The sequence below is a fragment of the Nycticebus coucang genome, chromosome 4 (genome assembly GCF_027406575.1).
Source record: "Nycticebus coucang isolate mNycCou1 chromosome 4, mNycCou1.pri, whole genome shotgun sequence".
Classification (NCBI taxonomy): Eukaryota; Metazoa; Chordata; class Mammalia; order Primates; family Lorisidae; genus Nycticebus; species Nycticebus coucang.
Window position 1 is genome coordinate 141,097,800 of NC_069783.1, and position 12,319 is coordinate 141,110,118.

At 44.9% G+C, this 12,319-nt stretch overlaps 1 protein-coding gene across 7 annotated transcripts in view; it reads right to left on the reverse strand.

Annotated features, from left to right (window-relative positions):
- Window positions 1-12,319, reverse strand: part of EMID1 (EMI domain containing 1) — a 52,505-nt gene that overhangs the window by 10,434 nt on the left and 29,752 nt on the right. For all 7 annotated transcript variants that reach the window (XM_053588823.1, XM_053588824.1, XM_053588826.1 and 4 more), the window contains exon 14: window positions 5,639-5,683. In XM_053588823.1, the coding sequence (XP_053444798.1) occupies window positions 5,639-5,683 (45 nt within the window). The remainder of the gene's footprint in view (window positions 1-5,638; window positions 5,684-12,319) is intronic.

Consider the following 12,319-nt stretch of genomic DNA (forward strand, 5'->3'; position numbering starts at 1 on the left):
GACAACATGTGGAGGCGAAAGTCAGTGATATTGATGATCCTGACCCTGTGTAAGCCTAGACAACTGTGCATGTTAAGCGTTAGGTTTTTTTTTTGAGACAGAGTCTCACTATGTTGCCCTCAGTAGAGTGCTGTAGCATCACAGCTCACAGCAACCTCAAACTCTCGGGCTTAAGCGATTCTCTTACCTCCCCCTCCAAAGTAGCTGGAACTACAGGTGCTTGTCACAAGGCCTGGCTATTTTTTGTTGTTGTCGTCATTGTTGTTTAGTAGGCCCGGATCAGGTTTGAACTCACCACCCCCGGTGTATGCGGCTGGTGCCCTCACCACTGAGCTATGGGTGCTGAGCCTAAAGTGTTAGTTTTTAATAAAAAAGTTTGAAAAGGTAAAACAAAAATCATAAAAAATTAAACAGAAAAAAGCTAATAGGATAAGGATATAGAGAAAGAAAATATTTTTGTACAGCTGTTCAGTATTATTAGGAAAGAGTCAAGTGAAAGACATTTAAAAGTTTATAAGGTGACGGGCGGCGCCTATGGCTCAAGGAGTAGGGCGCCGGTCCCATATGCTGGAGGTGGCGGGTTCAAACCCAGCCCCGGCCAAAAACCACACACAAAAAAAAGTTTGTAAGGTAAAAACATTACAGTAAGGTTAATTTATTACTCAAGCAAAGTTTTTTTAGAGATAGGGATCTTGCTATGTTGTCCAGGTCAGTCTCAAACTCCTGGCCTCAAGCAGTCCCCTAAGTAGGGATTACAGGTGTGAGTCACTATGCGAAGCTCAAGAAAAGTACTTTTTATAAATTTAGTGCAGGTTAAGTGCACAGTATTTATGAAATCTGTGATAGTGTACAGGACTACTCATCACTCAATCACTGACTCACCGAGAGCAATTTCCAGTCCTGAAAGCTCCATCAATGGTAAGTGCCTTATACAGGCATACCATTTTTATTTCTTACATTTTTTTTTCATTTGAGGCCAGCCTTGGGGGCTCTTGCCTATAATTTTAGCACTCTGGGAGGCTGAGGCAGGTGGATTGATTGAACTCAGGATTTCGAGATCAGCCTAAGCAAGAGTTAGAACCAGAAAAAACAGAAAAACTAGCAGGGCGTGTGGCGGGTATCTGTAGTCCTAGCTACTGGAGAGGCTGAGAAAAGTAGATCACTTGAGCCCAGGAGTTTGAGGTTTCTATGAGCTATGACCCAGGGTGACAGAGTGAGACTCTTTTTCAAAAAATAAAAATAAAATTGAGACAGTCTCTCTCTGTCACACTGGCTAGAGTGCAATGGCGTCATCACAACTCATTGCAATCGCAAACTCTTGGGCTTTTGTGGTCCTCCTGCCTCAGCCTCCCGAGTAGCTGAGACTACAGGCATGTACCACCACGGTCAGCTACTGTTTCTACTTTTTTGTAGAGATGAGGTCTCACTCATGCTTAGGCTGGTTTCAAACTCCTAACCTTAAGAGATAGTCCTCCCTCCTTGGTCTCCTACAATGCTAGGATTACAGGCATGAGCCACCACATCTGGCTTCTTATGCTGTATTTTTAAGGTACCTTTTCTTTTTTTATTTATTTTTTTGTAGAGACAGAGTTTCACTTTATCGCCCTCGGTAGAGTGCCGTGGCGTCACACAGCTCACAGCAACCTCCAACTCCTGGGCTTAGGCGATTCTCTTGCCTCAGCCTCCCGAGTAGCTGGGACTACAGGCGCCTGCCACAACGCCCGGCTATTTTTTTGTTGCAGTTTGGCCGGGGCTGGCTCTGAACCCGCCACCCTCGGTACATGGGGCCGGCGCCCTGCTCACTGAGCCACAGGCGCCGCCCTGAGGTACCTTTTCTATGTTTAGATACACGAATACTTACCATTGTGTTACAACTGCCTACAGTGTTCAGTACAGTAACATGCAGTACGGTTGTGTAGTCTGGGAGCACAGGCCATACCATGTAGCCTACATGTGCAGTGGGATATACCCTCTAGGTTTATGTAAGTTCACTCTGTGGTGCTGACACAGCAACCAAATCTCCTAGGGACACATTTCTTAGAAATATCATCATTAAGTAACATGACAGTATTAATTATTAGTCAGTCTACAGGAAGGGCAGAAAGGGATTCATCATACCAACTTTTCTGTGTATTTGAAAATTTTCAAGATAAAAATTGGGGAGAAGTATTAAAAAAATATTCACTGCTTGGAGCCCCTGTCAGATGGGTGTCCTACTGCTTGTGCTGATGATACCCGAGGCCCATCCAGCCTGGCCTGCCAAATATACTCTGGATCTAAGCCTGCTGGACACCCCTACCTAGCTAAAACACAGATACCCCTCTTTGTTCCATGGACAAGCTCAGTGTGTGTGCTTCTCCTGGTTCTCTTTCACTATTTTAAGTCTTCTTTCACCCTCACTCCCCTTCACAGTCAAACCAGCTGTCTGTCCTCACTGCCCCCAACAGTTCTGGCCTCCACAGTCTGTCACCAAGATGATCACAATAGCCTCCTGCCTACTGTCTCTTTCTGCCTCTCCCATTCACTCTCCACATGGCCATCAGAGGACTATCTCACAAACAAAAATCTGACCACATCATTCCCCTGCTTATAATACTTCCCTGATTACCCACTGCTCATAGAAGTCCTTAATATGGCCTCCCAAGTCCTGAGAGACTCTATGGTCTCTGCCTCAACTCTCTTCTGTCATACTCCAAGTTTCTGCAGCTCCCTAAACACCCCAGGCCCCTTGCACTTACTGTGCCCTTTCCTCCTCCTTCATATCCTGTGCCTCTTCACATCTTCAAGCTTAAACCTGTCCCCTTCAGGAGGACACTAAAGCATCTCCCATAACAGCTGAACTTCCTCCATTCTTATCCCCACCCTGCCTCACTGTGATCACCCTGAGGTCATATCCAAATGACATCTGAGTCCCACTCTAGGCTGGTACCTACAGAGGAGATTCTTGGAGAATAGTAGCTGGTTATCTGGTCCTGGGAATGCAAAAGCCTGGGCTCCTATTCCCATTCTGCAAAGGATTCTCTCTGCAGTTAGGTCTCAATTTCCTTGCCTGAATAAGGGGTGAAAGCTTTAGTTTAATCAAGACGGGCTGTTAGTCCATCACTCCAGATCTTGCAGGGCATACTCATGACCACCAGGTGTCACTGCTGCACCACAAGATGGCCAGTGTTTCTGAAAGATGTGCTAAGGGTTACTTGGTAGGTGGCCTGTGTATAGGAGCCGTCAGGGAACTTGCCAACACTGGACTCCATCCCCACCTGCTCCCAACAGAGCCAGTCCTCTAGCCCCCAAAGCCTCATGCAATCCCCAGTTCAGCAGGTCCCCTCCCAGGCAGGCAACAAGCAGGGGCAGAAGTGCAGGTGGACGATGGGGAAGAAGTGGATGGGCAGGGGCCCTGCTACCTCTTGGGGGATCCCTCCCACAAGTGGTCTTGGGTTTGAGGACTGGTCTAGGGTATCCCAGGCATGCTGTTCCACTGACAGGAGTCCCCATGTTGGGACAGGACTGCCCAGGCTAATTCTGCCTTGACCTAGCCTCTCCTGCTTCTCTTGGGCTGTGTGAAAAATGTGCTCCCAGACCCAGGGCTCCAAGAGAGGCTAGTGAGGGCCTAGAGGAGGCAGAGGGCTGGGCTCATATAGTACTACTTGACCCCCAGCTCTGCTCATGCCCATGCTGGCAGTAGTCTTAAGAGGCTCTAGGCAGGGGTCCTCAAACTGCAGCCCGCGGGCCACATGAGGTGGTGTGATTGTATTCATTCCCGTTTTGTATTTTTTTTTTTTACTTCTAAATAAAATATGTGCAGTGTGCATAGGAATTTGTTCATAGTTTTTTTTTTTTTTTTTAAACTATAGTCTGGCCCTCCAACGTTCTGAGGGACAGTGAACTGGCCCCCTGGTTAAAAAGTTTGAGAACCCCTGCTCTAGAGCCAGAGGCTGAGTGGGGGCTTATGAGAGATGCAGGGGCTGCAAGGGGCTGCTCTGGAAAGGTGTGCTGGAGAGGTAGCAGGGCCCCAGTAGTTATGGGGAGATGTGGGGGAAGACTCGTGCAGGGTGGAGGGCTCCCACGGCTGTATCCATCACTGACCCCACTATCAAGAACTGAGAGGGCAGGGCAGATGCTGGTGCTACCCACATCCTCACTAACCAATAATTACCAGGAAGTAGGGCATCCGAGCCAGACTGCATGAGGAGGAGCCCAGGGAGGATGGGGCATCAGGATACCACACTCCAAAACAGCCTTCTAATCTTCTGTCCTGCAGGGGTGTCAGCCTCCACTCTGTCCATTTTCTAAATGTCTCTTTTGTCAGTGATTGTTTCCAGGTCCCCTCATTGTGGGGCTTTTGGGCATGGTGTGTTCTAGGGCCCTGCTCCTTGCCCATGTATATCTTGGGTGAGGAGATTTCTAAGTCTTGAAATTCCTTCACTACAATTACCCCCAATGATTACGATGGTTTCTAGCACTCCTCATTAATCATGGGATTTGGGGGATGGGATGTTTTTTCTAGGTATCCTTTCTCCTCTAGACTTCTATGTATATAACAATTTCTAGGCCTCCCTTCTCATTCTTCATGGGTTTCATTTGTATACAGTGGTGTCTGTATCCCCAGTCCCATTTTCCACAATTCTCCTGTGCATGTGAGTTTTTCTTTTCTTTCTTTCTTTTTTTTTTTGAGACAGAGCCTCAAGCTGTCACCCTAGGTAGAGTGCCGTGGCATCACAGCTCACAGCAACCTCCAACTCTGGGGCTCAAGTGAGTCTCCTGCCTCCGCCTCCCAAGTAGCTGGGACTACAGGCGCCCACCACAAATGCCTGGCTATTTTTTGGTTGTAACCATCATTGTTGTTTGGAGGGCCCAGGCTGGATTCGAACCCACCAGCTCAGGTGTATGTGGCTGGTGCCGTAGCTGCTTGAGCCACATGTGGACAGTTTCTAGGCTTCTCTTCTCATTCATCATGAGTCCCCTATGTGTGCGATGCTGCCTAGGACATTTTGTAAATTATAGATATTTTGGGCTTAATGAAGTGTAGATCTTCTGACCTCACAAACCACCTCAAATATGTACATAATGGTTTTGAGGCATCCCTTCCAATTTGTTGTAGATTTCCTGGGTATATAGTGGTGTCCAGGTTCCTTGTCCCTTTTGCCACGGGGCTCCCATGTACCTCCCCATTTCCAGGCTTCCTTTCCTAGGCTTCACAGCTGTCCTAAGGTCCCCTGGACATTCTTCCATGTTGATGCTATCTTCATGCTTCCCTTTCTTCTGTAGACATGGGAGCACAGCCAAAGCCCTTGCCGAGAGGGGGCTATGGAGACAGGAACTGCAGTCTGGCCTGGGTCACCCAAACTGCCCAGGAGGAACAGGCAGAGCCATCCAGGCCTGAAAAGGCCACAGAAGGAAGGCAGAGATAGGGACAAAGGCTCAGCTAGAGAGCATGGGGTCTGCTGACTGTGCTGACATTGCTGAGTTGGGAGGGACAGGAAGGAGGATGGAGCTGGAGCTGAGGACTGCCAAGGCTCCTGCCAGGGAGGCCAAGCTGCGGTGGGGATGCAGGTGGGGTGTTCCCCCTTCCCAGGGCCCACTGGTGAGGGAATATTCTGAGCACCCAGGGCAAGGAAGGTGTGGGCCAGAGCTTGCTTACCCAGTGGCTCTTCTCACCAGGGTCTCCCTTGGGGCCAGGTTCTCCCTGAAAGGAGAGACAAAGAAGCAGTAAGGAAGAGGAGAGAGAGCGGGAAGGAGGAAGCAGGGAAGAAGAGAAGGAGAGAGACTTAGAGAAACCGAGGCAGAGAGAAGCTTGTATCAGACTAATGTAAGATAAAAAGGAGAAAAACAACTGCTTGAAGGCAATATAAAGTTATAAAGAGCAGCCAGACACTGGAGGATATTCAACCCTTCAAAGAAGGGAACTGCACTGGGTAAAATTCATGTATTCCCGGCTTTTCCTCAGAAGGCACAGCCCAACCCTCAGCCCAGGAAACAGAGCTCAAGCAGAAAGTTTCAGTTTTATTGGCCTGAGGAATCAACTGGAGTTGGGGTTACCTAAGAAACAGAAAATTGAGGGGAAATACTGGAAAACAAAGTCATAGTGGCAGAACAAAATATGCATAAATGCTCCCCTCTAATTGTTGGATGATCCCTAAACTGTCCTGGCCACAGGGGGGGATCACTCCAAGAAGCCCAGGGAGAAAACAACAGGTTGATGAACCTGAGAACAGATTTCAAAAATTTCCTACTATAGAGGATACAGACTTTGGAGTTCAAGTCTAAATAAGTTAGAGGTGTTTATTAACATCTAAGGCTTTCTTTCTTTTTTTTTTTAGAGACAGAGTCTCACTATGTTGCCCTGGGTAGAGTGCTGTAGCGTCACAGCTCACAGCAAACTCCAACTCCTGGGCTTAGGCGATTCTCTTGCCTCAGCCTCCTGAGTAGCTGGGATTACAGGCACCTGCCAACATCTAAGTCTTTCTAATGAAACTCTAGAAAGGCCATGTCTTAGGAATAAAGACCTAGGACTAAGGGATTTTTTCCTAAGACTAAGAGCAAAACCAAAATGGACTTTCTCTGATAAAACCTACAAATAAGCCTCCAAAAAAACACAATGATCCATCAGTAATTTGTGTTAGAATAAAACTCAACACTCTTCAGAGGAAGGTAAAAGAATTCAGAGTCTCTTTATTAATTATTAATTTTGTCCAGTATGCAATAAAAAATTCCTAGACATGTGAAAAAACAGTAAAGTGTAACCCATCTTCAAGAGAAAAATCAGTCAATAGACATAGATCCACAGTCAGAACCCTCAAAGAACTCAAGCTAGACCTCCCATTTGATCCTGCAATCCCATTCTGGGCATCTCCCCAGAAGGAAAAAAATCCTTTTATCATAAGGACACTTGCACTAGATTGTTTATAGCAGCTCAATTTACAATTGCTAAAATGTGGAAACAGCCTAAATGCCCACCAACCCAGGAATGGATTAACAAGCTGTGGTATATGTATACCATAGAATACTGTTCAGCCACTAAAAAAGATGGAGACTTTACATCTTTTGTATTAACCTGGATGGAGGTGGAACACATTCTTCTTAGTAAAGCATCACAAGAATAGAGAAGCAAGAATCCTACGTACTCAATTTTGATACGACAATTAATGACCTAGTACATGGTGGGGAATGGGGGAAGGAGAGAGCAGAAACAGGAGGGAGGAGCAGAGAGAGCGAAGGAAGGAGGGGGTTGGGGGTCTTGGTGTGTGGCACACATATTTGGAGCAAGACACAATTATAAGAGGGACTTTACCTAACAAATGCAATCAGTGTAACCTGGTTTCTTGTACCCTCGATGAATCCCCAACAATAAAAAAAAAAAAAAAAAAGAAATAGATCCATAGTCAATTTAGGTGTTGAAATTAGCAAATAAAGAGCTAAAAATATCTATGACAAATATATTAAAGAATCAACTGAAATTGATATAATGGGTGATGACAGAGAATTTTAGGAGCGATATATAAATTATAAAAGGGATCAAATAGAAATCCTGGAAATAAAAACAATAATATTAGAAATAAAAAACTCGCCGGGCGTTGTGGCGGGCGCCTGTAGTCCCAGCTACTCAGGAGGCTGAGGCAAGAGAATCGCTTAAGCCCAGGAGTTGGAGGTTGCTGTGAGCTGTGTGAGGCCACGGCACTCTACTGAGGGCCATAAAGTGAGACTCTGTCTCTACAAAAACAAAAACAAACAAAAAAAAAAGAAATAGAAATAAAAAACTCATTAGATGGAATTAACAGAAGATTGAAAACAATAGAAGAAATTATTAATCAACTTGAAGAGACGTTAATGGAATAACTGAAACTAAAGCATAGGGGAAAAAAAAAAGATTTTTGGCTCAATCTTTTTTTTGGCTCAGTGCCCTTAGCTCAGTGGTTACGGCGCAGGCCACATGCACTGAGGCTGGCGGGTTCGAACCCAGCCCGGGCCAGCTGGACAACAATGACAACTGCAACAAAAAAATAGTTGGGCATTGTGATGGGTGCCTGTAGTCCCAGCCACTTGGGAGGCTGAGGCAAGAGAATCACTTAAGCCCAAGAGTTGGAGGTTGCTGTGAGCTTTGATGCCACGCATTCTACCAAGGGTGACATAGTGAGACTCTGTCTTAAAAACAAAACAAAACAAAACAAACAAACAAACAAAAAAAAATATATATATTTTTATGTCAGAATTCTACCAAACCTTTATTTTTTTTTATTGTTAAATCATAGCTGTGTACATTAGTGCAATGGCCTGTACCCATTCTAAGATGCACCATAGATGTGGCCCCACCCATTACCCTCCTTCCACCAAAACCTCCCCCCTCCCTTCCCCTTCCTTGGCCCTTTCCCCATAGTCTTGTGCTATAGTTGGGTAAAATATATATATATTAAAAGACTAGCAGAGCTTCAATGACTTGTAGGAGAATATCAAGTATAGCTGGAGTTCTAGAAGGAAAAAGCAGGAAAAGAAAAAAAGTTTGGTGAAATACTAACCAATTATTTTTTACAAATAGGAGTTTAAAATAAAACAAAACCTCTGGGTTATTGTCTGGCATGTAAAGAGCTTAGAGGATGCCACTCAATCCAAACAAGTAAAAAGCTGAAAAAACTGAAAAAAATGAACAACTCTTTTTAGATGTACTGGAGAACTGAGACCACAGGCAAGCAACTTTCCCCAAATCTAGACAAACATATGGGCAAATACAGAGAATTACAACTTACCAAAGCAGAAACCTCCACAGGAACCAGTGCTAGGGAAGAACACTCTAAACTCTAACTACTCCTTGAGCCACAGGCGCCGCCCCGGAGTATTATTTTCTTAACAAGGCCTGCTCTTGACGGAAACTATTTTATCAGAGCCTAATGAAACTGGAGAAAGGGAAGTGTTAATTCTAGCTCTTTCTAGCTTTCCACATAGGGGAAGAGAAATAGCAGTACCAGGTTATGAGTGAGATAGGTTCTATAGGTTTGTTCTTAAGTTGAATTTGTTAGTGTATGTTGAGAAAGAGAGAAAATGAAATCATATAAAATGAATAAAACCACAAAAGGAATAAAATGTGTTGAAAAGAAAAAAACAAATATAGCAACAAATATAGCAAATATGAATCCAACTATATCAGCAATTACTTTACACCTCAATGGCCTAAATATATCAATTAAAATATGAGATAGTCAAGGCTGGGTGCAGTGGCTTATGCCTGTAATCCTAGCCCTTGGGAGGATGAGGTGAGTGGATTGCTTAAGCTCGAGACTAGCCTGAGCCAGAGCAAGACCTCATCTCTAAAAATAGCCAGGCATTGTAGCATGTGCCTATAGTCCCAGCTACTTGGGAGGCTGAGGCAAGAGAATCGCTTGAGCCCAAGAGAGTTTGAGCTCATGGCATCATAGCCATGGGAGTCTCCCGAGGGTGACAAAGTGAAACTCTGTCTCAAAAAAAAAAAAAAAAAGATTGTCAGAATGGACCAAAAAAGCAAGACCTAACTATATGTTGCCTACAAGAAACCAACTACTATAGTTTAGATGTGGTTTGTCTCTACCAATTTCATACTGAAATTTGATCTCCAGTGTGGTAGTGTTGGGAGGTGGGACCTATTGAGAGGTGTCTGGGTCACATGGGAGGATCTCTCAGGAGTACATTAATGCCTTGTCTCAGGAGTGAATGAGTTTTTACTCTACTAGTTCCTGGGAAAGCTGTTAAAAAGAGCCTGCTGGCCAGGGGCAGTGACTCATGCCTATGATTCTAGCACTGTGGGAGGCCAAAGTGGGAAAACACTTGAGTTTAGGACTCCAAGACCAGCCTGAGCAAGAGTGAGACCCTGTCTCTACAATAAATAGAAAAAAATTATCTGAGCATGGTGGCGTGAGCCTATAGTCCCAGCTACTTGGGAAGGTGAGGCAGGAGGATCATGTGAGCTATGGCATCCCACTGTACTATACCCAGGGTGACAGAGACAGACTGTCTCAAAAAAAAAAAAAAAGAGCCTGACACCTCTTCCCCCACCTTCTTGCTTCCTTTCTTGTCATGCAGTCTCCACACTCTACACACAGCAGCTCCCCTTTGCCTTCTGTCATGAGTGGAAACAGCATCAGACACTCACCAGATGTCCAATATGTCCAATCTTTTTTTTTCTTTTTTTGGAGACAGACTCTCACTCTATCACCCTGTGTAGAGTGCCGTAGTATCATAGCTCACAGACACTTCAAATTCTTGGGCTCAAGAGAACCTCTTGCCTCAGCCTCCCAAGTAGCTGGGACTATAGCCACTTGCCACAATGCCTGGCTAGTTTTTCTTTTCCCTTTTCTGTTTTTAGCAGAGACAGAGTTTTGCTCTTGCTTAGGCTAGTCTCAAACTCCTGAGCTCAAGCTCCTGGGCAAACCACCCACCTCAGCCTCCCAGAGTGCTAGGATTATTGGTGTGAGTCACCATCCACAGCCCTAGATTCCAATCTTGATCCTACCAGCCAGCAGAGTCATGAGCCAATTAAACCTTTTTTCTTTATAAATTACCCAGCCTCAAGTATCCCTTTTAATGTCCATGGGTTCTCCCGTGAAATAAAGACTAAGACATGGACTTTAAATACAGAGACAAATGTATATTACAGGGAAAGGGATGAAGAAAGAGGCAGCAAGCTAACACTAATCAAAAGGAAGTAGGAGTAGCTATATTAATTTTAGACAGAGTGGATTTCAGAGCAAGAAAAGTTATCAGAGATAAAGAGAGGTGATAAAGAAGTCAATTCTCCAATAAGTCATAATAATATTTAACATGTAAGCACCAAATGACAGACCATCAAAATATGTGAGGCAAAAACTTATTGAACTTTTAAGGAGAAATAGATGAATCCACTATTATAGGTGGAAATGTTAACACCCTTCTATCAGAAATAGATCTGGAAGGCTAAAAATCAGTTAAGGACATAGTTGAACTTGATAGCACCATCAATCAAGGGAATATAATTCTACTTCCTCTAACAACAGGAGATTACACATTCTTCTCAAGTTTACAGGGTACACTCAACAAGATAGACCACATTTTGGGCCACAGAAATCTTTCAACAAATTTAAAAGAACAGAGGGGCGGCGCCTGTGGCTCAGTGAGTAGGGCGCCGGCCCCATATGCCAAGGGTGGCGGGTTCAAACCTAGCCCCGGCCAAACTGCAACAAAAAAATAGCCGGGTGTTGTGGCGGGCGCCTGTAGTCCCAGCTGCTTGGGAGGCTGAGGCAAGAGAATCACGTAAGCCCAAGAGTTAGAGGTTGCTGTGAGCCGTGTGACGTCATGGCACTCTACCAGAGGGCCGTACAGTGAGACTCTGTCTCTACAAAAAAAAAATAAATAAAATAAAAGAACAGAAATCATACAATTCATGATTACAATGGAATTAAACTTGAAATCAATTACAGAAAGGTGGAAAATTTCAAAATACTTGGGAGATTAATCAACATATTTCTTTTTTATTTTTTTGCAGTTTCTGGCCAGGGCTGGGTTTGAACCCGCCACCTTCAGCATATGGGGCTGGTGCCCTACTCATTTGAGCCACAGGCGCCGCCCTCTCTCTCTTTTTTTTTTTTTTTTGAGACAGAGTCTCAGTTGCCTGGGGATTGAGTGCTGTATCATAGCTCACTGCAACCTCAAACTCTTGGGCTCAAGAGATCCTCTTGTCTCAGCCTCCTGAGTATTTGGGACTATAGGTGCTTGTCACAGCGCCTGGCTAGTCTTTCTATTTTTAGTAGAGAAGGGGTCTCGCTTTGCTCAGACTGGTCTTGAACTCCTGAGCTCCAATGATCCCCCTGCCTCGGCCTCCCAGAGTGCTGGGATTATAGGTGTGAGCCACTGTACCTTGCCCCAAATCAATACATTTCTAAATAACACAGGGATCAAAGAATAAATCTCAAGAGAAATTCTGAAATATTCTGAACTACAAATGAGTCACATGCAGTGGTGTGCTCCTGAGGACCAGGGAGACTGAGGTAGAAGGATCACTTTTGCCCAGAGTATGAGGCAGCAGTGAGCTATGATGATGCCACTGCCCTTTATCTAGCTGGGCTGACAGAGTAAGACTATCTCAAAAAACTTCTTTCTTTTCTTTTTTTTTTTTTTGAGATAGATAGAGTCTTTTTGCGTTGCCCTCGGTAGAGTGCCATGGCATCACAGCTCAAAGCAACTTCAAACTCTTGGGCTTAAGCGATTCTCTTGCCTCAGCCTCCCAAGTAGCTGGGACTACAGGTGCCCACCCCAATGCCCGGCTATTTTTTTGTTGTTGTTGCAGTTGTCATTGTTGTTTAGCAGGCCCAGGCTGAGTTTG